Source organism: Hyperolius riggenbachi, chromosome 6, assembly GCF_040937935.1.
Source record: "Hyperolius riggenbachi isolate aHypRig1 chromosome 6, aHypRig1.pri, whole genome shotgun sequence".
NCBI classification, from domain to species: Eukaryota; Metazoa; Chordata; class Amphibia; order Anura; family Hyperoliidae; genus Hyperolius; species Hyperolius riggenbachi.
This window is the reverse complement of record NC_090651.1, coordinates 359,563,804-359,590,940: the sequence shown is the minus strand read 5'-3', so window position 1 is coordinate 359,590,940 and position 27,137 is coordinate 359,563,804. Positions and strand designations below refer to the sequence as shown.

The 27,137-nt window shown below is 44.7% G+C and overlaps 1 protein-coding gene across 2 annotated transcripts in view; it reads left to right on the top strand.

The window, feature by feature from the left end:
- The first annotated feature begins 17,494 nt into the window (after nucleotides 1-17,494).
- LOC137523020 (nicotinamide N-methyltransferase-like) overlaps nucleotides 17,495-27,137 on the top strand; it is a 64,051-nt gene continuing 54,408 nt past the window's right edge. For both annotated transcript variants that reach the window (XM_068243198.1, XM_068243196.1), the window contains exon 1: nucleotides 17,495-17,705. In XM_068243198.1, coding sequence (XP_068099299.1) covers nucleotides 17,555-17,705 — 151 coding nt within the window. In that variant the 5' untranslated portion in view covers nucleotides 17,495-17,554. The remainder of the gene's footprint in view (nucleotides 17,706-27,137) is intronic.

Sequence of the window (27,137 nt, the reverse complement as noted above, 5' to 3'; positions counted from 1 at the left end):
GCAGTTAAGGTTCCCTTTAAGAAGGTATGAGAACATTGTTTGTCATTATGAGCTTGCAACTTGAAGAAGAAGCATGTCGCTTCGAAACAGCGGGCTGTAGTTTCCTCCAGCTCTATCTTTGCCACATGATTTTACTGCACTAATAAAAGAGCTAACTTTTTCACTGTAGCGGTGCTGCTGATATCTCTTTTTTTGTAACTGGTAATAGATTCACTATTAAATAATTTATTACGTGCAGCAGCACACACGTTGTGTATAAAATATGGTGTCCCTGCGGCTTCCAATATATTGGCCGAACAAAACGCATGCTGAAAACCAGAATCAATGAGCATGTTAAAAACATTGAAAAAGGTTTTAAAAGTCATAATGTAATCAAACACTTTGCCGAAAAAATCATAATAGAAATCCTGCTCTGATGTATTTTGGGGCTATGCAGAAGTTGACCACTAGATGGCGGGGGTGTCACAAGATTCGTGAAATTTCACGTATGGAGACAAAGTGGATATACAATATGAAAACAATGGTGCCAGGAGGATTGAATGTGGAATTGGATTTAAACTGTTTTATTGCAGATGACTAATATTATGGGTAACAAATAATCATTTGGAGTAGTACCTTTTTAAAACTTTTTATAGTTTTTTAATCACATAATATGTATGGGTTCACAAGGGACTACAATTAATTGGGGATGGTCACCTAATATTTATGATTAAATAATATTGGTAAATAGCACATTGTGTCTGTCCCCCGATATAAGGTATGGAATAACAGGGACGGTTATGTGATTTAGAAAGGAGGTTGTATTTTGCAGGATGACAGCCACTGCGCATTTATAGATTAAATAATAGAGTGTGTAGGTTACATGTAATAGCATTGGACATATAGGACACTCGTTTGAATTTACAACAATCTAATGATGTACAAGGGGTTGTATACATATGATCACATGGTGTATAAACAATACACCAACAGATGTGACTTAATGTACAGAAGGGGATGGTATATTTATGTGGGTAGATTATAGTATAGAGATGTATGCATTAACAGTATGACGTAGCATAATGTAAAATCTAACACTATAGGGTCACTTAGACTAAATGTTCACTGATACCATGTTTGTTTGTTTGTATCTAATGTTCTTGGGCTAACATACCGCTTGCATGAAGAACACTACACAGCCTGCATATGGATTGCATGGCTGTTTGATCTGAACACAAGCCTGCGATAAGATAACATACACTGCCATCACAAGCAAGTAATTTGCATAAGGAGGGTTCTTTAGCATCTACTCTGCCATGTCTGGACAAGCCCCTGAGGAGTCATACATGACGAAACCGGTAGGGAGTGGCTTCCGGCAGACGGGTTAGACGCATCTACCAGGATTTCCTACAGTACAAGACTAACCTGCAGCAGTTCCACACTGCCCTTGCTCATGCGAAGCAGGAATACTTTACCAAGCTCATCGGAGCACAAGCTTCCAATCCCCGGCGTCTTTTTAGCACCTTCAACTCCCTGCTTAAACCCACCCCCCACCTTCTGTTTCCTCCCTCTCTGCCACAGATTTAGCCACCCACTTCACCAACAATATAGTCTCCATCCGTCAGGAAATATCCAATCTTCAATCTTCACCTCCCACCTGCTCACAACCTACTCCTTCTCCACCCTCTCCTCCCCTCACCTCCTTCACTCCTACTACCACTGAGGAGGTCAACCACCTACTGCAGACTTCCCATACCACTACCTCCCCCCTTGACCCTATCCCTTCTGATCTACTTCAGCCTCACTTCACGGATCTGGCCCCAGTCCTCACTACCATGTTTAACCTCTCCCTATCCACAGGCACCTTCCCCTCAGACTTCAAGCAGGCCACTGTACTGCCTCTGCTCAAGAAACCCTCCCTCGACCCCTCGCTACCCTCCAACTACCGCCCGATCTCCCTCCTCCCCTTTGCCTCAAAACTCCTTGAGCGTCTGGTTCACAAACGCCTGACCCAGTACCTCAATGCCAACTCACTACTAGACCCACTGCAATCTGGATTTCGGCCTGCCCACTCAACCGAAACGGCTCTCACCAAAGTGGTCAATGACCTTGCCTTAGCTAAAGCTGAAGGTAAATACACCATTCTCCTCCTCCTTGACCTTTCAGCAGCTTTTGATACAGTAGATCATCCCCTACTCCTCCAGTCCCTCCAATCCATGGGCATTCACGATCTCGCCCTGACCTGGCTTTCATCCTACCTCTCCAACCGCTCCTTCACGACCTCCTTCAATGAGTCCTCGTCCACCCCCAACCACCTCTCAGTGGGAGTCCGCCAAGGCTCGGTCCTTGGCCCCCTACTGTTCTCCCTATACACATCCTCCATTGGCAAGGTTATCTCCTCCATGGGTTTTAACTATCATCTGTATGCAGATGACACCCAAATCTATCTCCACACCCCTGACATATCCACCACTACCATGGACAAGGTCTCCTCCTGCCTATCTGCCATATCCTCATGGATGTCCGCTAGGTTCCTAAAACTAAATCTAGACAAAACGGAATTTATGATCTTCCCACCCCGGTCATCCCTGGACCTCCCAGATGTGCAGGTCACTGTTAACCACACTACTATTCACCCTACCTCTCAAGCCCGCTGTCTGGGTGTCACCCTGGACTCCGCACTCTCCTTCACTCCCCACATCCAAAACCTCACAAAGTCCTGCAACTTCCACCTTCGTAACATCTGTAAGATTCGCCCTTTCCTGACCCCTGCCACCACCAAACTCCTCATCCATGCCCTCATAATTTCCCGCCTCGACTACTGCAATGCCCTTCTGTCTGGACTCCCTAAGACCCGAATAGCCCCACTGCAGTCCATCATGAATGCGGCTGCCAGAATTATCCACTCCTCCCATCGCTCCACCAGGGCGGCTCCCCTCCGTGAATCCCTCCACTGGCTTCCTATGCAGTCCAGAATCAGATTCAAGATATTGTGTCTGACCTACAAATCCATCCACAAAACCTGTCCAACCTACATTTCTGATCTTACTCAGAGATACACACCAAGCCGCTCACTCCGCTCCTCCAATGAACTTCGCCTGACCGTCCCCCGCATCACCCAGTCCCATGCACGCCTCCAAGACTTCTCAAGAGCCGCTCCGACACTATGGAACTCCCTACCTTCACCCATTAGGGCAGCCCCCTCCTTCAACACCTTCAAGAAGGCCCTCAAAACTCACCTTTTCACTCTTGCCTACCACCCCTCACAATTGCTCTAAACCCACAGCCGAACTCTCTGGTCCCCTACCTCTCGTGTCCCTACCTCTCCCTCTAGATTGTAAGCCTTTGGGCAGGGTCCTCACTCCTTTTGTGTCCTACCTGATCATGCACCTCTATTACTGTGCACCCATGCTATGCATTTGAGTGAACCTAACTTGCCTAACTCCATGCTCCCATCCAGTGACTGACTAAGCATTACCTTGTACTCATACTGTGCTGTGTGATCTGGTTTTCTTGTATTCCTGTATTGTCATATTGCTGTTTGTCACCCCTAAATATTGTCTGTAACCTAAATTAATGTTCAGCGCTGCGTAATATGTTGGCGCTTTATAAATACAACAAATAAATAAATAAATAAATAAATCTACATGCTGCAGTGGCGGTGAGCTCGGGATCTATGATTGTGATATGCGCATATCGTTTTTACACTTGTGAGTGCAATTTTAAAGTTTTTTATGATAATAAAAGAGTATTACACTATGCAAACATTTGTTTGAGTTTAAGCAGGAACTTTTTTACGCATATGGAAGCAATTGTGGAGGATCATATACAAGCGCTATTGCTGGTCATTTGAGGTCAGCCAACTTATGCGGTGATCAGCAATCTGTTTTCTATATGCATGCGTGAGAGCACTGGTGGGCGGTTTTTCACTGAGGTGAAGGTGTGGAGCCTCATATTGTGTTAAACTGGTTCACGCTATGTTTGTCCCGCTGGTTTGAGTTTTATAGCAACTTGGATGCAGTGCAGTGGAATCAGTACAGCGATCACTTTTCCAGAGGAGAGAACTAACATCCATAAGCGCAGTAGCTGGTCTATGTGGTCAGCCTAAACTTCTGGTGAGCGTGCACTTTGCTTATGTGCGTGAGGTGGAAGTACACACAGTGTGTAACTGCACGGTGATTGCTATACTGTTTGTGACTATATTACGCTATGTTTTCTTGTTTATATACATCTTTTTTGAGGAAATCCATATCCTAAAGAACGAAGATTGAGGAGGAGATCGATACATCAATTGACGCTTTTATTGCTGATCTATAATAGAGTCAGCAACAACATCTGGTGAGAGGATTATATGTATTGAAGTGGAGTTGAGAACCATTTACAACATTTGGACTATATAGACTGTTTAGAGAGCGCTTTCAGAACTTTCAGTACATTTGTGTTTTAGGGTGAAGATACCCCCATATCTGTAGCGATCCAGGTCAATTTAAAGGTTTTCTTTTGGAACATTTGGGTTGGTCTGCCCAGTGAGGAGCACTCTATCCACTGTGTACATAGGCAACTGGTATTGTTTAAAAGCAAACATCCATATCCCTCTCAGTTTAGGTTCCCTTTAAGTGTTAATAGCAAAGCTCCTATACATGTAAGGACCACAAAATGTACTAGGTATATGTAGGAAAACAATGACAACGGGAGAGGGGGGGAAGTTGTTGTTTTGAAGAAAATTGCAGCTAAATTGACAGCAAGCAAATACACTGCATTCCAAATGATTATACAAACTGTATTTAAGTGTCATAAAGATAGATGATATTGGGCTTGATTCACAAAGCGGTGCTAACCTACTTAGCATGTCTAAAGTCTTTAGGCGCGCTAACCAGGGTGCTAAGTAGGTTAGCACCGGTTTTCTCAATTGAGAAATCCGGTAGACGTGCTAAGTAGGTTAGCACCGCTTTGTGAATCAAGCCCATTGTGTCTTAGGGCTCTTTAAATCACTGAAATCAATCTCGGACATCTCTGATAACTAGTTTGTCAGATGAGCCGAATGAAAGGAAAAAGTACTAATAAAGGATGTTCCACATTATTAAGCAGACCACCATTTTCAAGCAATATGAGAAAGAAAAATGATCTCTTTGCTGCCGAAAAGTGTAAATTAGCTGAATGCCTTGAACAAGGTATGAAAACCTTTATATTTCACAAAAGCATGATCATCATACTGTTAAAGATTTGTGGCTGACTCTGAGCACACACAGGTTTGTGCAGATAAAAGCAAAATGAGGAAGGGCTCTGCCACACAAATACATCAAATTAAAAGAGCAGCTGCTAGAATGCCATAACAAAGCAGCAAACAGGTATTTGAAGCTGCTGGTGCCTCTGGAGTACTATGAACATCAAGGTTTAGGATCCTTCAGAGGATTGCAGTAATGCATAAAGCTTCTATTCAGCCTCCCCTAACCAATGCTCACAAGCAGAAATGGCTGAAGTGGGCCCACAACTACAAGAAAAATGATTTTGAAACAGTCTTGTTTACTAATAAGTGCCGTGCAACTCTCGATGGTCAAGATGGATGGAGTGGTCGGATCTCCACCACGTCACAGCAAGACTGGGACATCAGCAAGAAGGTGGCAGAGTCATGGTTTGGGTCGGAATCATGGGGAGAGAGCTGGTCAGCTTCTTAAGGGTCCCTGAATGTGTGGCAGGAGAGGGAGTGCCATTGCCTCCGCCAGTTCTGGGACTGTTGTGGGGCACCCATGACCCCTGCCAGACATGTTGTATACTATGCACAAGATTTCAAGGTAGAGAAAGTGTGCTGCTTTTTACAGTCAATACGTGTGTGGGCCTGGGGACAGATTATAACAGGGGGCTTTTATTGATATTTCAGCAAGAACAAAAATAAACAACCAAACAAACAAACAAATGTGCAGACGATGCAATTCACAAATACTGAATACACTGTAATAGATCTCAGAAATCACTGGACAGTGCCGCGGTTTGACTGCACTATATGCACAGCAGGGTAACTGCCTCCATGCTACTAGCACAGTACAATGTCACTGAGCAAACTTAGTGACTGACCGATGGCAGTGACTGCACGTAACTGACGTTGATCACTGGCTATGAGCTGAATACAAGTGATACAGTAAAATAATATAAAATACTAAAAGTTATGGACAATGGTCTGCCTGCAGTGCACTAATAGAACAGTACAATGTCACTCACTGAGTAAACATACTAGTGACTGACCAGTGACAGTAACTGAATTTGATCACTGGCTGGCTCAGCTAGATAACAAGTATACAGTATTACAGCAATATAATCAGTCTGAACCTGCCTTCCTGCACTAAGCACAGCAATCAATACACTCTCACTATGACTACACTGACTACAGCTAACTGAAGTAATAAATCAGTAACACAGGCTAGCTAGCTAAATACACCTGACAAGTACAGTATCAGAGCAATGTTAGGAGTAAAAACGCTAAGTTTTTAACATCTCCAGGCAACAATGGCCTGGAGATGATCCTCTCAGTGCCACACTCTAGCAAGGATGGAGCGTTTCATCAGCCGCTTTATATACAGGAGGGGAGGACATAGCATCCCCTTCTATGATTGGTTGCTAGAGCCTGGCTAGTGGCCTCTGATTGGCCCAGGGAAGTCATTTCTGCCTATTTCCGCTAATCACGACCTAACCACGGTGCTCCCCACCGTGTTCACTATCGTGAATGCATCCGGATATACAAAATCACAGCCTGTCGTGGCCGTGGTCATATATAAGTCTGTATGTGATTTAAAACTTCTTATTGTACGGTTCTTATCCAGTTCTGTATAATGCCTGAAGAAGAAACTTAACATTTCGAAAGCTTGCAATAAACCATGTACAGTTAGTCATTAACTAATTTCGCCTCCTGGATGTACTAGCTACGATCGCGCGCGTGCACTCGTGCTCCCATCCCGGGATCGTTAGCCCAGGAATCAATGAATTGGGCTATGGTGCCCGATCACTGATTCCTCTCCCCCGCAGAAAAAGCGACAGCTTCTCTCAGAAGCTTTGCTTTTTCTGCCTCCTACGTCCCCCTACGTCCCTCTAAGCGTACATGGTTACTCTCAGAGTGACGTCATGTAAATAAACCTAAGGTTGCCATCTTGTGGCCAAAATGTAAAACTACATCTACATAAAAAAACAAAACATATATTTACATGAAAAAAAAAATACTTTTTACATCCCACCCTCCCAAAAATACCCAAATAAAATGTTTAACCATTTCAGCCCACGGGGATTTTTCACCTTATGCATCGGAGCAATTTTCACCTCCCATTCATTCGCTAATAACTTTATCACTACTGATCACAATTTATTGATCTATATCTTGTTATTTCTGCCACTGATTAGGCTTTCTGTGGGTGGTACATTTTGCTAAGAGCCACTTTACTGTACATGCATTTTAACAGGATTAATAAGAAAAAAAATGGAAAAAATTCATTATTTCTCAGTTTTCGCCCATTATAGCTTTAAAATAATCCATGCTACCATAATTAAAACCTATGTATTTTATTTACCCGTATGTCTCGGTTATTATACCATTTAAATTTTGTCCCTATCACAATGTATGGCGCCAATATTTTATTTGGAAATAAAGGTGCATTGTTTCTGTTTTGCACCCATCACTATTTACAAGCTTATAATTAAAAAAAATGTTTGTAGTATACCCTCTTCAAATGCATATTTAAAAAGTTCAGACCCTTAGGTAACTATTTATGTCTTTTTTTTTTTATTGTAATTTTTTTTTCTATTAAAAATTTTATTTGGGGAATATTTTGGTGTGGGACACAATCAGTAAATTTTTAATGTTGCTATATGTGTAAATTGTAGTGTAAAAAATGTGTAGATGTAGTTTTATACCTTTCCGGGCAGAAGAGCCGAAGCCTTACGGGTGAGCACTTCGGTTTTTATGCGGGGGACAGGGATCGGTGATCGGGAACCATGTTCCCTTTCACTGATCCCAGGGCTACCTGGGGACACTGCAGGGACACGGGGGCACGCTCGCGATTGCACGCATGAGCGCGCAGGAGCGGGGGAGCGTAGCAGAGCAGCCGCCCGGACGTGAGCTTCACGTCTGAGCGGCTGAAATGGTGAATAATAAAAATAAAATTATAATAAAAAAAACACATAAATATTTACCTAAGGGTCTAAACTTTTTGAATATCTATGTAAAGATGAAACATTTCTATTTTTTTTATTATAAGCTTGTAAATAGTGATGGATGCAAAACGGAAAAAATGCACTTTTATTTCCAAATAAAATATTGTCGCCATACATTGTGATAGGGACATAATTTAAATGGTGTAATAACCGGGACAATTGGGCAAATACAATACCTTGGTTTTAATTGTGGAGGCATGTATTATTTCAAAACTAATATGGCCGAAATTTGAGAAATAATGATTTTTTTCTGTTTTTTTCTTATTCTTACTGTTAAAATGCATTTACAGTAAAGTGGCTCTTAGCAAAATGTACCATCCAAAGAACGCCTAATTGGTGGCGGAAAAAACAAGATAAAGATCAGTTCATTGTGATAAGTAGTGATAAAGTTATAGGCTAATGAATGGGAGGCGAATATTGCTCGGATGCATAAAGTGAAAACGACTGAGGGCTGAAGTGGTTAAAGGTATCACCGGACTCAACGTTTGTTGGTTTGATGTCTGCATTTTTACTCCATTCTAGTGACACCTCGCACTTCACTACCCATCCATCATCTGTACTTCCTCCCTCCATTTCACCTCATTAGACCCTCACCCACCATTTTTTATCCCCAAGTCACCTCTTCTGACACTCACCTACTGACTCAGCCAATACACTGTGTTCATGTTATGATCATGTCTGCAGCGTTTATTGCTGGCTGCAGTGGTATTGTAACCCAAGCAGTTCTGATGTCATTACATGCATTTTCTTGCATAGTTTGGTTTGCACTTAAACTAGTTGCTGATTCCATCTGCAGTCGCTCTGAAGTTAATGACAGTTTAACATGCTCTTGTGTAAACAAACATTGTCTGCTGCAGTGGAGGGGCAGTCCCCTTCCTGCAGGCTGCATATCATTGTCTGCCTTTTCCTGCTATCAGCCTGTGATTAATTACCATTCACTTGTGTGGGAATCTGCAGGTCTGCTCCCATTGGATGACCTCAGTATAAAGAACTGCTTCCTGCAATGTCTCATGGGCTACCATAGTTTCAGACTCTATCTGTTACTCTGCTCGTGCCCCACCTCGTTCCTGTTCCGTGTGGACTGCAGTGACTCCTGCGAAGGGGTCAGCGAGTCCTCCTAGTTCTGCTCTTGTTCTAGAAGTTGCTACTTGCTTGTCTTGTGTCATATATTGGTTCATCGCCAATATATACGCATACTTGCGCATTTTGTTATTTTCCTTGTATTCGTGTTACGTTAATATATCAGTGTCGCTGATATATACGTACACGAACTGTTTATTTCCTGTGTTCAGTTAGTCAGTTTTCCAGCACGTCTTGGTAATTTGCGCGTATCGTGAACACCCGTGCTGAGCTAGTTATCCTGTTCCTGGTCCTGTTTGTGGATTGCGTTCATCTCTGCGAAGAGATAACGAATCCTTCTGAATCCTGTTCCTGGTCCTGTTTGTGGATTGCGTTCATCTCTGCGAAGAGATAGCGAATCCTTCTGAGTCCTGTTCCCTGTATTACTTCAGTCTTAGTCAGAGTTCCTGCTTATGTCATATATCGGTTCATTGCCAATATATACATATGTTAGTCAGACGTTACGAATAGTTTCATTGATAGCTGTAATTGTAATACGCTAGGAAAACATACTTATTGTATATTTATCTGTGTTACGTTCATCTATCTCGATCCTGCTATTTCCTGTCTCTCCTGTCCTGTCTTTGTGAGGCACGCCATCGCCGCAACGCATTGGCTGCCTAATTCCAGTCTGTCTGGTTTTGGACGCTTGCTGTCGCTAAGTAATCGCTAGCTAGCAAGCGTTCATTCTGTCTACCTGTCCTGATCTCCTCAGTCCTGGTTTATGCGCTCAGCGCTACTTTGCGCTGAGACGTTATTACGAAAGTGTTTGTGGCTGTTCAGATCTGCACCGGCTCTGTGCACCACAATCTCCTATTGGAGTCAGTCCTCTCCTCCACTAAACTGGGGATATCCTGATCCCTTGTGCTGGTGTGTGTACCTCCTTCACGTCAGCTTATGTGTTGTATGCTGACTGTGGAGATTACACCCCCAAGCTTAACATTATGGTAGCCCCATTACCAATCCCCATTGTGGGGGGGGGTTCCCAGCAAAAATGACACTGTTTGTTATGGTTCCTGTTCCTTTAAGAAATTTGAGAAGCTCAATTCTGAAACAGAAAATGAGTTTTTTTCTGAATGTGCCAGGTTCCTGGCCAATCCTGAGCTCCAGGCTACTCCTGTTTCAACGTGGGCCCCCCAGCTAGTTTATGTTTTATTTAAGGGAAGATTGTTTCAGTGGGCCTACGATGTCTTGGATCATACCAATTTAAAAGAAAGACCACTGGAATTTCTAGCGTTTGTGATCCATAACTGGCTGCGCAAAACCGATTTGCCTAGCCCTTTTGATAAGCTCCTGGCAGCTTGTCAATCAGCTGCTCCTTCTACTGCCTACAAAAATAATCAGCAAGCAGATAATTGTTCTGATAACTTTTCTTCTGCTAAGGCAGCAGGGTCTAAAGCCAAACGTAAACGCTCCAAAAGAAAAGCGTTACAATCAGCGGAGTCGTTGCCCTTGGCGACTGCGCATCAGATCTGTAATGAGACTCCGCCAGTAGCAGATAATGAAATTCAGTCACCATTCAGGGGAGTCAAATGGACCTATGAAACTACTAATGAACTTTCATTGCTAGCCAGGGAAAATAAAAGTTCTTGTTTAAATGAATTATCTGAATATGATTATGAAGATATATTACAGAGTATTGAACAGATCAATTTATTCGTGCAGCAAGGGAAATTTGCATACACTACAGTTCAACACTTGCTACAGGTATTGGAGATCCTTAGGAATAAGAAATCGGCCAATCACCTGCTAAATAACCCAATGTATGTTTCTGCCACTAACACATTTGCAAACTATGATCAGCCGGAATGCTCAGCTGTTAAATATGCATGGGATCCTCCATTTGAGAAAGGAGAGATGGAAGCCCTGGTCTATGAATGGAAGAAAGATGCAAGTTCATTTTGTCAGTTTTACAGTGCAAAGAGTGAATTAGTATTGAATGCATGCATTAAGTCTGCCTATAACCTAATAAAGACCGGTGTGTGTGGGTATGACTTTGTGGCTCCATTGATCGATGTGTGGAGAATGATTCTGGACGATTTTTATGCGATTCAATCAGTTGATACCAGGGAAGACACACTGTCTAGTGGAGATTGTTCCACTTCCTCAGTTCCTGAGGACTCGCCTGCTTCAGCACCTTTGGCTGATTCAGCGAGTGATTCAGAGCTCCTTTTGTGTGAAATTGAAGTTCCTGTAATTCCACCCTGTACCATGGATAACTCAGTGTTACTTCCCAGTAAGACAGAAATTACTAATACTTCCTTAATCTTGCCATGCACAAATTTCTCAGCAGAGGACCCAGAGGTCCTGCTGACTTCTGAGTCCAGCTTAGCCAGTACTCATGAGTCTTTGTTCAGTGAAACAGACACCAGAAAAATCTTGCCTGTCTCTGCAAACACTTCTGCAGAAATTACCTGTGTTAATAAAGTTCAACTCCTGTCTGATCCAGCAGATGCCAATAGATGCACTACATCAGTTTCTGAGTCCCAGCAATCCTGTCCAGAAATCTCAGAACCCCAGCATCTGAATTTTCCAATTTCACAATTGAATGGTGATTTAGATGCGCAAACATTGTGTTTTGATCTTCCTGTTTCTACACCTCACTCTAGTCTCATGAATAACTCACAGCGTCTGCTATGTGAGTCCGAAATCGCAGAATTATTACCGTGTTCAGAAAATGTTCCAGTGAACTTGCCCTGTACCATGAATTGTGCAGTAGATCTCTCCAATGAAACTCAGGTCACAGAATCATTATGCTGTCCAGCAGGTGCTTCCATGGTTTTGCCCTGCAGTGTGGACTGTTCGGTGATCCTGTCCAGTGAAGCTGTGGTCACAGAGTCTTATGCTTCACCCAGTACTTGGGATACTTCAAACCCTCTAGCAGAACAGTCTGAGGCACTGCTTACCTCAGTTGGTGTTACAGTAATATTCACTTGTCTAGCAGCTGTTTTGGAATTACAGTCTGCTCTAATAAAACTTGATGAATTTCTGCCCAGCGAAGCAGAAGCCATTGAAATATTGTCCTCGTCAGCAAGTGTGTCAGATACCTTGCCCTGTACACAGTCTGATTTAACCAATGTTGTTGAGTCCCTCTCCAGTGTTGTAACAGCCGAGGAACTCCAGCCCTGTCCTCTGAATGTTTCAAAAGTCTTGCCCTGTAACATGGATAATTCTGACTCGCTGGAAAAAATAATAGAAATCTCAGAATTTCAGTCCGGGTTAATGAGTGTTTCTGAAACCCAGCCCTGTATCCTGGAAAATTCTGGTTCTCTGGCCGGTGTGGCAGAAGTTCCTGAGTCCCCTTCCTGTCCAGTGAGTTACTCAGTTTTGCCTAGTTCAGTGGGGATTGCTGCACTACTGACTTGTTTTGCAGCCCTTCATGAGCTCCAATCCAGTGTATTTGATGAGTCTCTGTCTAGTCCAGAAGAAGTTATGGGAACCCTGTCTAGTTCGGTGCATACATCAGAAGATTTGTCCTGTCTTGTAAATGCCCCTGAACATGATTTGTTAATAACTTTGCTGGAATCAGAGACATCTAAGTCTAATCCTGCATTTTTTAGTGACAATCCAGTAACTGTGAAGTCTAGTCATGATGATTTTTTTTTGCCCAGTCCTGGTTTCGGTCCTACCTTGACTGACTTTGAGGTTTGCAGTTCCTTGACATGCCCAGAAGTCTCTCTTGTGCCAGTGTGCCCAGATGTGCTTCGTATGCCAGAGTGCCCAAGTGTGTCTGTGTTGGCGTGCTCACACGCTTCCCTAGTGGAGACATGTTCTGATGTTGCCGGTTGGCCTGCATGCCCGGAGATGGTTCTGGTCCCTAAAAACCCTGATCTTGATGTTTGTCCTTGTGACCCTGACTCTAGAGTTGCCCTGGGTTCCATAGGGGTTCTTGATGGTTCTCCATGTGAACCTAAGGGGCGTTCTGACCTGTGGGGATCTCTTTGGAGCTTCCAAGTGTTCTGGGAGATCTCTGAGGAAACTTGTCCTGGTACCTTGGACTGGTTCAACGGTGGGTTTTGTGTTGGTGGGGACAGTTCCGGTGGGCATTGCAAAGGCTTTGGCGTTTTTGGACAGTCCCGAGAAGGCGGTGGGTATCGCTCAGAGAGTTTCTGGGGGCTTTTCTCTGGAAGTCGTGGTTCTGATGGGTATCACACTGAGGCTTGTGGTGCTGACGGGCATGGTTCTGTAGGTTCTGGTTCTGATGGGTCCAGTCTTGTGGGGACTGATTCTGGAATTTGGTCTTGCCGGGCTGTCCCGGTCATCATGAATTATCAGTCAGATTGTTTTGTTGGGAATTTCAGTTTCAAAAAGCGTCTGGTATCCGCTTTTAAGGGGGGGGGGTAATGTTATGATCATGTCTGCAGCGTTTATTGCTGGCTGCAGTGGTATTGTAACCCAAGCAGTTCTGATGTCATTACATGCATTTTCTTGCATAGTTTGGTTTGCACTTAAACTAGTTGCTGATTCCATCTGCAGTCGCTCTGAAGTTAATGACAGTTTAACATGCTCTTGTGTAAACAAACATTGTCTGCTGCAGTGGAGGGGCAGTCCCCTTCCTGCAGGCTGCATATCATTGTCTGCCTTTTCCTGCTATCAGCCTGTGATTAATTACCATTCACTTGTGTGGGAATCTGCAGGTCTGCTCCCATTGGATGACCTCAGTATAAAGAACTGCTTCCTGCAATGTCTCATGGGCTACCATAGTTTCAGACTCTATCTGTTACTCTGCTCGTGCCCCACCTCGTTCCTGTTCCGTGTGGACTGCAGTGACTCCTGCGAAGGGGTCAGCGAGTCCTCCTAGTTCTGCTCTTGTTCTAGAAGTTGCTACTTGCTTGTCTTGTGTCATATATTGGTTCATCGCCAATATATACGCATACTTGCGCATTTTGTTATTTTCCTTGTATTCGTGTTACGTTAATATATCAGTGTCGCTGATATATACGTACACGAACTGTTTATTTCCTGTGTTCAGTTAGTCAGTTTTCCAGCACGTCTTGGTAGTTTGCGCGTATCGTGAACACCCGTGCTGAGCTAGTTATCCTGTTCCTGGTCCTGTTTGTGGATTGCGTTCATCTCTGCGAAGAGATAACGAATCCTTCTGAATCCTGTTCCTGGTCCTGTTTGTGGATTGCGTTCATCTCTGCGAAGAGATAGCGAATCCTTCTGAGTCCTGTTCCCTGTATTACTTCAGTCTTAGTCAGAGTTCCTGCTTATGTCATATATCGGTTCATTGCCAATATATACATATGTTAGTCAGACGTTACGAATAGTTTCATTGATAGCTGTAATTGTAATACGCTAGGAAAACATACTTATTGTATATTTATCTGTGTTACGTTCATCTATCTCGATCCTGCTATTTCCTGTCTCTCCTGTCCTGTCTTTGTGAGGCACGCCATCGCCGCAACGCATTGGCTGCCTCATTCCAGTCTGTCTGGTTTTGGACGCTTGCTGTCGCTAAGTAATCGCTAGCTAGCAAGCGTTCATTCTGTCTACCTGTCCTGATCTCCTCAGTCCTGGTTTATGCGCTCAGCGCTACTTTGCGCTGAGACGTTATTACGAAAGTGTTTGTGGCTGTTCAGATCTGCACCGGCTCTGTGCACCACAATCTCCTATTGGAGTCAGTCCTCTCCTCCACTAAACTGGGGATATCCTGATCCCTTGTGCTGGTGTGTGTACCTCCTTCACGTCAGCTTATGTGTTGTATGCTGACTGTGGAGATTACACCCCCAAGCTTAACAGTTCACGCATGAGCTATACATCTCTTCATTCCTACCATCTCACTATGTCCACCTCTTTGCTCACCCTTCTGCTCATCCATGCCTTCATATTCTAGTGCTCCCTCTGGTCACCCGTCTTGCCCCTCCAAGTCTCATTCCTCCCCCAATGTGTTCACTTCCTGACCTTGCATGTTTGTTGCTCACATTAGGCCTCATTTCCTCTCCTATATGCTTCAGCTACCCTACATTTTAATCATTTATATTCTTTGGACACCAAACTGTAAACGGTTTCAAACTGCCAACTGAAGGAGAATTCCACAAACACCAATGCAGGTTGTAAAATTCAAAAAGTTTATTAAAAAATAAATACAAATACAGATTCTACTCCATATAACCAATGAGAATTACACACAACACAATCTAATATCACAGTCTTCTTAATATCTTCTGGTCTTCTTCCTATAGGACACTTCCGGAAGCTAGAAGGAAAACAACTGGTTAACAATAACACAAAACCTTTCCACCCGGTAAGTATTTGCTGAGCGTATCCACCCTCCCTAATGAGAAATAGACCCTATTTGGGTTCCCAAAAACCCTGAGTACCAAAATAATTTCGGTTTAATGCTTCACTGAGAAGGCAGATATAGAGCAATTTACACTCTACGTTTGCTGATCAGCAAAATCTTTTATAACTCAATAGTAAATAGAGTACTCTTGCTTTTTGCTCTCAGTCTGATCAATTATTCTGGCTATTTTACTTATTCAATAGATCAGACCGTTTCCTAGGAAAAAAACAGAATAATAAATGTATCAATTAGATGGTTAAAGGTTAATAAAGTGGTTGGTTAATAAGTTAATGATAAATGATAAAAAAAAAAAAATTGGTTAGTGAATTACTAAAATTCTTAGTAAATTAATAAGGTTACTAGAATTAAATAAAGAGAAAAAAAAAATGACTCCGTCACATTCTTATGAGCAAAACTACTCAATATGCTTACAAAAAGAAACAGAAAAATAAAAATAAAAACAGTTTCTTTGCAAATCTCAAATTCTGTCGCTCCTGTATGTAATCTCTTCTGTTCTTTTGCAGGATCAGTCTATTGCTAGAAAAACAGTCTATTAACAGGTGCTTCTTCGAAATGTTTCAATATTACTGGTAAATTGACATATTAATCATTTCTCCTTTCTTTTACAGGAACCCAGCTGGTATATTTAATAAATATAACTTTGCACTGTACCACAAAAAAAATAATAATTAAAAAATGCTTTTTGCACTTTATATTTTAAAAGTCAGTTGGCTATGAGGGTAAATAACAGGCCTTTAGCGGACAGGGCACTGGATTATTTCATTAAGCAGATACACTTTGTCCTCAAAATCACTATTTCATAGTCCCATACATAGTACATAGGTGATAGGCAGTTTTTGGACTTTCATAAAAAAAAAAAAAAACTTTCTTCCCATTTCCGCAACAGTTCAGGAAAACTTATGAAAATAACAATAAAAATGATAATCATAGAAATTAGGGATTGTCAGTCTCAATTCTCAGCCTCACCAGCACTATACTTCAGCAGTTAGGGACATCACCAGAGTCAATTCACTGTAGTCAAAATGTTCAAGCATCTTTCTTGTCACACGCTGATTTATCACCATATTAATCATATTTCATACGTGTCAGATTTGTAAACATCTTCTCAGCACCTCTGTATCATCAGCTACCGGTTACACATCTGCCTGGCTCTTTTGCATCTGCCAAAATCTCTCTCCGCTTCCTCCCTTCCTGTCAGCTTTGATTGACTGATTGCTGGCTTATCTTATGGAGGATTGAAGAATCATCATGGCGCAGTAATTTTCTCCCAAAATGTCAGCTGTCGCAGTGTCTGGCCTGCTTCTCCTCAGCTGTGCCTGCTGCATCCTTCCCATTCCCCTGTCCGCTCCAACTGCCAACTCAACCCCTCAGAGAGCCGTTATATCGTCCCTAACGGCTCCCCTGCTTGTGTGTCTGGTTGCTTAGCAACCTTCCCTCAGCCATCAGCTCTGCCCACCCACACACCTATTACATCTAAGGGCAAAATGCCCTTACTTAACAAACCTGTGTCAGCAGCGCCTCTATTTAAAGCTGCTGACCAGGTAATGAAATAAAAATAAATAGATCCCCCCTCTTTCTACCTGCTACAAAACTATAATAGAACCCACTATATTTGCTAGCTTTACCTATTCCTACCAGTTGACCTGTGTCGAGCCCAAGAGGTACATATTTGTTAGCGTGAGTGTGCGTGTGTGAGTGTATGTGTGCAAGTGTCACTTTTGGACTATAAGCACAAAACAACCTCTAGATATAAAGTGATTTATCATTTTTAACATATGATCAAATAATAACAGATACGGCTGAGTTCCCATGATCAGATCCTGGACACATGGTGTGCTTGTGATGTTTAGAGTTACTGACAATTCTGATGAACATAACAGAGGCTCCAGTGCCTTCTCACCATCAGAACTGCAGAGGGGAAAGCTGTGACTAGTCTTCTGTCTGATATACAAGATGGACCGCAGCTCCGATAAGCTCTACCATAAACACCATCATGATTCCAGAACATTGCTGGAGACTTATTTTTCTAGAAACCCTGACAGGGCATTTAAAGATGACACATTGAGAGCTCCCATGGAGAAACTGCGTAAGGCATTTAACATGGGTAGGTAAACTAATGGCATTAATATCGCATATATTTTATTGCACCACAGAACATGTTGGCACTGTATACACTAATAATAATAATAATAATAATAATAATAACAATAATCATCATAATAATAGTTATGGGGTCAGTTATGGTTTAATTGGGCCAGCTGGATAGGATACTGGTAAATCTGTTGCCTTTGATGTGGGATCTGAACCTGTGACCAAGGTTAAATCCTGGCTCAAGCCAGAGCGTAAAACAGTAAGGAGTCTTTGGGCAAGGCTCTCTAATGATCCTGATTGCCCGTGGGGCATGCGCTCTAAGCTCTGAAGCGCTTTGAGTCTGCCAGGAGAAAAGTGCAATATAAATTTTGTATGTTGTCTTAATATGTTTAGGATAGTGTGTTAGAAATGGGCTGGTATAAGAAAAATGTCACCCTCATCTTTAAATTATTTTCAAATGTTATAATTGGGGCACAGTTGTGTTTGTGTGTGTGTATAGAGATGGCCCGAATAGTTCGCCAGCGAACAGTTCCCGGCGAACATCGGTTGTTCAGGTAGCGAACAGATAGGGTGGTTTGATCCATCCCTATACCTCGTCATTGGGCTAAACTTTGACCCCCTACATCACAGTCAGCAGACACATGGCAGCCAGTCAGGTTGCACTCACCCCCAGACCCCCGCCCCGCCTATATAAATGCAGCAGCGCCGGCCATGTTCTCAGTCTGGTGCTGCTGCTGTAGTGAGTGGAAGGGAGAGACCTTAATGCAGAGACAAGGACAGTTAGCTGGGTGCTTCTGTTCATTGCTGATTGCTGAAAGCACCCCAAATCAAAAGCCCTTTTGAGGGCTCATATTGTTCTGTGTGTGTGTGTGTGTGTGTGTGTGTGTGTGTGTGTGTGTGTGTGTGTGTGTGTGTGTGTGTGTGTGTGTGTGTGTGTTTGTGCGTGTGTGCGTGCACGTGTGTGTGTGTGTGTGTGTGTGTGTGTGTGTGTGTGTGTGCGCGTGCGTGTGTGTCTCCTATCTATATTGCAAGCAAGCCAGCACACTGTCTATCATAAGCTGTGCTTAGCTTGCTGCGGGAAAGGGGCTTGCGTATCACAATAAAGCAATGGCCTGCGTCATTGTGGACAGACCAAATTCGATCAGCTGGGCAGTCACTGTTGTCCTGTCATTGAGCTACCTCAGCTTGACCATATGGGCTGGAAAACCGCCATCGCCTGCACTCTCGCCAACGTGCGCACCAGCACGGCCATCACTACACGAACATCTGTTTGCGGTGTGTTAAACAGTTAGTTTGGTCTGTCAGTGTGAAGCAGTACACTACTTACACTACTGAGTCAGGGATTTAACTCACTCATGTGCCTGCAGTAATTAGAGAATGGAAAGCTGCAGCAGACTCTCTCATAGGGAAAGCTTAGTTATGCCCTTTAGGCTTCTTAGCTTGCTCCTTGCTGATTCTTATTGCTAAAAAAAAGCACCCCACAACAGCACTTTTGAGAGCTGAGGTTCGGGCCATCTCTAGTGGCAGCCCCAGGACCGCTCCACGCCGATTGGCGTGAACGGCCTTCTATAGAGCTAGCAGGTGATTGTGCATGCCGATGTGCACATCACTGCTTAGAAGGCGGAGCTCCACTCTATAGGGCTCTATGGGGCTAGCAGGAGATCGTGCGCGCTGCTGCGCGCGCATTGCTGCTTGGAAGGCGGAGCAGAGCCTCCAGTCTCCCAGCTGATCAAATTTGGTCTGTCCACAATGAAGCAACAACCTTATTATCTTCTTGTATGTAGGTAGGCATAGGTAGGAGTCCCAGTATAGGTAGGTAGGTTGGCATAGGTAGGAGTTCCAGTATAGGTAGGTAGGCATAGGTAGGTGCCTCAGTAGTTAGCTAAGCATAGGTAGGAGACCCAGTATAGGTAGGTAAGCATAGGTAGGAGTCCCAGTATAGGTAGGTAGGTGCCTTAGTAGTTAGCTAGGCATAGGTAGGAGACCCAGTATAGGTAGGTAGGCATAGGTAGAAGTCCCAGTATAGGTAGGTAGGCATAGGTAGGTGCCTCAGTAGTTAGCTAGGCATAGGTAGGAGACCCAGTATAGGTAGGTAAGCATAGGTAGGAGTCCCAGTATAGGTAGGTAGATAGGCATAGGTAGGAGTTCCAGTATAGGTAGGTAGGCTTAGGTAGGTGCCTCAGTAGTTAGCTAGGCATAGGTAGGAGATCCAGTATAGGTAGGTAAGCATAGGTAGGAGTCCCAGTATAGGTAGGTACGCATAGGTAGGTGCCTCAGTAGTTAGCTAGGCATAGGTAGGAGACCCAGTATAGGTAGGTAGGCATAGGTAGGAGACCCAGTATAGGTAGGTAGGCATAGGTAGGTGTCCCAGTAGTTAGCTAGGCATAGGTAGGAGTCCCAGTATAGGTAGGTAGGCGTAGGTAGGTGTCCCCGTATAGGTAAGTAGGTGTCCCAGTATAGGTAGGTAGGCATAGGTAGGTGTCCCAGTAGTTAGGTAGGCATAGGTAGGTGTCCCAGTATAGATAGTTAGGCAGGGCCTGGCTGGCACAGTAATAACAATTACCAAGGTCCAGCTGCAACAGATAGGGCTGTATAATGTCAGTGAGCACTGAGCAACACACAAAAAAAACACATCAGGAAAGCATTAGCTCTCAAAAAGCGCTGTTGGGGGGTGCTATTTTAGCAATAACAATCAGCCAGGAGCAAGCCAAGAGCCTAACTAATCTTTCCCTAGGAGAAAAAATCTGCAGCAGCTCTCCCTAGTCTGTCTATTTGCAGCAGGCACTTGAGTAAGTGTCATGGCCAGCAAGCCTGCCTTATATAAGGGGGGATGGGGCTCCAGGGCTTAGTGTAGCCTGAATGGCTACAATGTGCCTGCTGACTGTGATGCAGAGGGTCAAAGTTGACCCTCATAGTGCATTATGGGGCAAATCGAACTTCCGCAAAGAACCCCCAAAGTTCGCCTGGAACCGTTAGCAGGCGAACCGTTCGCGACATCTCTATTAGACAGTAAGATCGCCGTCTAATTAGGCTGTACAGCACTGCAATGCTGTGCACACGGCTGTCCCCCTGGGACACAAAAGAGTGATTGGCTCTCATAGGCTGAAGCCTATGACAGCCGATTGCCATCTTTGGCTGACTGGGGCGAGAGAGGGAGTTGGAGAGAATAAATAAATAAATTAATAGTAGAATTTATAACAAAAAATAACATAAATATTTACAAAAGAAAATAAACAATGAGGGAGCGATCAGATCCCACCAACAGAAAGCTCTGGTGGTGGGGAGAAAGGGGGGATTATCACTTGTGTGCTGAGTTGTGCAGCCCTGCAGTAAGGCCTTAAAGCTGCAGTGGCCAATTTAACAAAAAATGGCCTAGTCTTTAGGGGGTTTAACACTGTGGTCCTCAAGTGGTATGAACAAATTTGACCAAAGTAGTTTCGCAATTTTTTTTTTTGCAAATTTGCATTGAAGTCTATTGGGCCTAATTATATGGTTGATTGCAAAGCCCCCATACAAGATATTGACACCATACGCAATTCACATGTTCACCCGATTTTTCTCCTAGGAGATAATTTTTCGACTTAAAATAACTTTCCAGCACTTCTCAACTAAAAACATGCCAAAAAGTAGGTGAACAAGTACTAACAAAACTATTTTCAGTATTTTCTTGCTTGTTGGTGGCTTAAAATGTATTTTATTGACAAATTTAAAAATATCACCTAGGAGAAAACTCAGGAGAAAAGGTAAATTGCATATGGGCCTTAGTGTCATATATTTCACTGCTAATCCAGGAAACATGCTATACAATACTTCTTTTGAAAGACTCAAGTTTTTGAGAAAACTGGTTTTAGACCTCTTTCCCTGTGGGACTAGTCTTGTATATGTAGGCAGATCCCCCCTTTAGTGAAGGGGGGATCTGCCTATATATACACTAAAGGGGGGGTCTGCCTATATATATACTAAAGGGGGATCTGCCTACATATACATGACTTGCATATGGGCCTGTGTGTGTGCGCGTGTTTGTGCACGTGCGAAGAGGAATGGGGGGGGGGGGCACCAAAATCTGGTTACGCTCAGGGCGTTGTGAAACCTAAGGCCGGCCCTGTGTCACTTAGTGGGAACACTCACAAACATTATTAGAATGAGGCCTTGTAGCTTTTGCGAAAAACATTATTAACATTTTTCCTGAAAAGAAAATGTGCAAAGTTGGATTGCAGCTGCTTTATTCTAATTAATTTTTCCACTTTTTAATCTATTATATATTTTTTTTTCAATTGGTGACACTTACAAGTGACAGAACACATTTAACAACTTCCCCTTTCCCGGGATGAATATCTATGCCCCTGAAAAACACCTCTACAGCTCTCAGGGGCGTAGATACTCCTTAATTGTCACTGTGCACTGCTGCTCGCTCCCGCACTCATTCACGCCGACAATTGTTAGTTTCCCACAGTTCCCGTTCATTGATCTCAGTCCCCATGTTAATGATTGCCGGCATCAATGAGATGCCACGATCATTGACAAAAACTGAAAGTAACACAACCACGCATTATTTTTTGTTAGGGTACTTGTTGAACACACAGGAAAATAGTGCACGAGGACATCTTGTGGCCAAAAAGTACAATTGCACCAACATACAAGACCTATACAAACATGTAAAAGTAACTCCTTACCTCCCACACTCTCCCATAGTTACTCAAGTAAATCTTTTGTATAAAAAAAACATACAATTTATAAAAAAATACATAAAGAACTTAGGGACTGAGCTTTTTAATATGTATGTCAAGAGGGTATATTACTGTCATTTTTTAAATTATGGGCTTGTAATTAGTGACGCAAAACTGCAAAAAATGCACCTTCAATTTCAAATAAATTGTTGGCGCCATACATTGTACTAGGGAAATATTTTAAAGGCTGCAATAACCCGGGACAAATGGGCAAATAAAATGTGTGGGTTTTATCCACAGTAGAACGTTTTATTTGAAAACTATAATGGCTGAAAAACTGAGAAATAATCATTTGTATTTCAATGGGCTGCACAATTGTTCTGCAATGGGCTGCATTTGTTCTAATTTTTGTTTTTTTGCGTAAAAAAACTGGCTGGCTGCATGCATCTATTTTTTACATGCCACATGTAATTCTACTGTATTGTTCTGTAATATATAAAACTGCATGATAATAATCCATACCCTAGTGTAAAAAATGAAAATGTTATCACAGTGAGATGCAAAAAATAAAAAATGGCTATCATTTTGCATGTTTAAATGCATGTTTAAATGTGTGCCCAGCCTAACCATTGTAAAATAGACAGTAAGGGTCCTTTCCTTCTAAGCTATTGTTAGTGAAAATGTGTACTGTCACTTTAAATGTTAAAGTTTTTCCAAAATGACTTGGGGAAAAAAATCTTATATGAGTTAAAGCATGACAGACTTAATAAGGCTGAAGCTGCTGTGATACAACATTGCACTGGGTTTAAAATTAAACATTTTCACCCCAAAAAAATCTAAAGTCTATTTTCTCAAAAGCTTCAACGTTTTTTTTGTAAAAAAATAAATAAATAAATAAAAAAAAAAAAAATATATATATATATATATATATATATATATATATATATATATATATATATATATCTAATCAACACAGTAATCAGTCTTCCAGCAAGCTTGAGACTCAGAGGAGTAATGATAGGTTCACCCGAGGAGCGGGTGATGCACAGTAAGACAATGTAGCGAGATCACTCGAGGAGCGAGTGATTCAGACTGTACTGCAACAGGTGATCCCCTGAGGGGCAGGAGACGCAGACAGCATATAATGATAGCTAGTCACCTGAGGAGCAGGTGATTAAGACTGTACTGCAGCTATCAACCTGAGGAGCAGGTGATTCAGACTATACTGCAGCTATCTACCTGAGGAGCAGGTGATTCAGACTATACTGCAGCTATCAACCTGAGGAGCAGGTGATTCAGACTATACTGCAGCTATCAACCTGATGAGCAGGTGATTCAGACTATACTGCAGCTATCAACCTGAGGAGCAGGTGATTACTGCTCCCTGGACTAGCTCCCTGGTGAGGGCAGAAGAGTAAGACAAGCAGGTTCGGCAACACACGGACAGATACGGTATAAAAGGCGGAAGACAGAATCAGAGTGAGGGATAGCCAAGTCGGCAACTGGATCAGATAGGCAAAGGCACAGAATCACAAGACAGAAGAGTAGTCAAGGCTAGCAGAGGGTCATAACAAATAATACAATTCAATTAGTACTTTAAGCTATCAACAGAATCCGTCTAAGTGTGAATCCCCAGCTCCTGCTGGTTCTAGGCACACTTTCGGATCTGACTATGGGTCTGAGTGCTAACACGTAGCATATGCAACAGCAGACGAGGAACAACTGACAGGCCTGTTCTATATATACTGGGAGCGCTACTAAGCACCTCCCCAGTCACTCAGCCAATCAGGATCAGTGCTGGAGTCAGCTGACCGGCTGATCAGCTGACTCCCCTTCTGCTCCTAAATGGCGCTGATCAGCAGCCGTGGCACACAGCTCCACACTTCTTTTTGCCTTTTTGTTTCTTTTAGCTGACCTCTGCTCAGTTTTGTTACTTTTTTGTTACTTTTTTTACTTTGCTACTTTTGGATACTTTAGCCTAGTCCTTAGTTTTTAGTTTACAGCGGACTTTTAGCCAGTTACAGCTAACTGCGAAACCCACTGCGAGTCTCTTGTCCTGAGCCGCATCCGCACTGCCGGGTCTCTGCTGCGAGACTCAACCCGGAGATTCAGCCAGTCCCATCTCCGCCGCCGCCAGACCCTCCGCCGGCAGCCTCACGGAGCAAGAGGAAGTAAAAGCTCCGACAGACTGCAGAGGGCAAACCTTCTCCCGGGGCCTTCATCCCCGCTCCCAGATCCGAGCACGTGCTGGGGCCGCCCGCCGATCGCCACCAGGCCCTTAGCCCCTGCGGGGACAGCTCCACCAGGCACCCGCTGAATACACCCGGAAGACAGCCTGCGGGTCTCCGCTGCGGGGCTATCTGCAGCGGGCAGCCAGCCACCTACCGCACACTGAGGACCTCTCTCTCAGGTCTCTCCGACTGCCTGGTCTCTACTGCGAGACTCAACCCGGGGATTCCAGCCGCCAGACCCTCCGCCGGCAGCCTCACGGAGCAAGAGGTGGAAAAGCTCCGACAGACTGCAGAGTGCAGACCTTCATCCCCTGCTCCAACACGTGCTGAGGCCGCCTGCCGATCGCCACCAGGCCCTTAGCCCCTGCAGGGACAGCTCCACCGGGCACCCGCTGAACACACCCGGAAGCCAGCCTGCGGGTCTCCGCCACAGTAGCCAGCGGGGATATCTTGCAGCGGACAGCCAGCCACCCTCTTAACACTGAGGACCGCTCAGGAATGCCAGGCCTCCCATGTGGAATGTAGCAGCAGAGAGGCTCCCGGACGCCTCATCAGCGATTGGAGCCCCACCGGTGCCCAGACACTGCAGCTGCGGCAGGATAAGGAGGCACTCCGACCCACACGGCACCCGTCCATCCGACTGCCGCATACCAGGGAAGAACCACCAGGGGTAAGAACCTTTGCCTTCCTCACTCTCCACCTGCCTGTCTGCCGACCCACAGCGGCCCGCTTCCCTGCTCTCCAACTGCCGGACCTCCAGTTTTCTCTGCCCTCCAACCTGCCTGTTCACTGACCCACACCAGTCCGGCTTGCTCTCTTTCTTTCTTGCCACCCAATGCCTGCTGACCTGCAGTTTTTCTCTGCCCCCCAACCCGCCTGTTCGCTGACCCACAGCGGTTCTGCTTCCTTGCCCTCCAACTGCCTGCAGTTCTCCAATCCACCTGGTGTCAGCCTGCATGCACTCCTGCGGAGCAAGCTGGGGGCACCACTCCTGCGGAGCAGGCTGGAGGCATCAAAATGCCATGCCCCTCCACCCCACGCTGGCGTACCTCCACCCCCCGTGCCAGCGGCCAGCGCCTGCCCAAGCTGCCCCCAGTCACACGCACCACCTACACCAGAGAACAGCTTCTAGGGTGGGAGCCACGGGGCCCCCCTCCACCTGAAGCCGAGCCCCTGACCACTCTGGTCTGGGACCACATACGGCAAGTCCTAGACCCAGCCCTGAGACTGAGGCCAGGCCAGCGGCGGAGAGGATGCCGTGCTGGAGCCCGAGTGAGGCTAAGGAAGAAGGGCCTACGCTCAGCCATCCCCTCAGTCCTCCTGGCGAATGTACAATCCCTCCCTAACAAAATGGAAGAATTACGCCTCCTCTGCGACAGGAGGGATCTCGGTAGTTACACTCCGGTCTTCTGCTTCACGGAGACATGGCTACATGAGGACATTCCCGAGAACGCCCTCATTCTCCCGGGCTTCAGCATCATCCGAGCAGATCGGGACCCTGTCCTTTCGGCGAAGAAAAGAGGTGGCGGCATCTGCTTCTACATCAGCTCCTTATGGTGCCCCACCTCGACGATACTCGACAGGAAGTGTTCCCCGGACCTGGAACTACTACTGATTAACTGTAGACCGCCATACTCACCACGAGAGTTTTCCTCTTACGTCTTTGCCGGAGTTTACATCCCCCCCGATGCTGACGTCAAATCTGCCCTACTGATCCTAAGCGAGACCATCCTGCAGTGGGAGACATCCCTTCCGGACTCACTGTTCATCATTGCGGGCGATTTCAACAAGGCCAACCTGCGCCAGGAGATGCCACGCTATCATCAGCATGTAGCTTGCCCCACCAGGGGCCCGAACACCCTGGACCACTGCTACACGACATTGAAGGATGCATACAAAGCGACTCCATGGGCAGCCCTGGGCTCCGCCGATCACTGTCTCATCCATCTGATCCCTACCTACAGGAGGCGCCTAGAATCAGCCAAACCGGTCGTTAAGTCTTCCAAAGTGTGGTCAAATGAGGCCAAACTGAAACTTCAAGCTTGTTTTGAATGCACCGACTGGAGGTCCCTGGAAGCGCCAGACCTGGACGATTGGGCAGATAACGTCGCCTCATATATCAGTTTCTGCGAGAACTTGTGTGTACCAACGAAATCCTTCAAGGTGTACCCGAACAGCAAGCCGTGGTTCACCAACAGGCTACGGCAACTGCGGAGACGAAAGGAGGCTGCACATAAGTCCGGCAACCAGGAAGACTACAGAAAGGCAAGAAACGATCTTAAGCGGGAGCTAAGTGCGGCCAAAAAAGAGTATGCGGAGAAAATAAAAGTCAACCTGCGCTCAAATGATTCACACGCTGTATGGAAGGGGCTGAAGGCCGCCACCAACTACAAGCCCGTACCCCAGCATGCAACACCCAGCCCGACACTAGCAGAAGAACTCAGCAGATTCTACTGCAGGTTCGAGAAACAGGAAGAACCGGAGGGGAACCAGGTACCGGCTACCCCACCTCCATGCCCTGCAAGCAACACCTCGAGACTGCCCTTT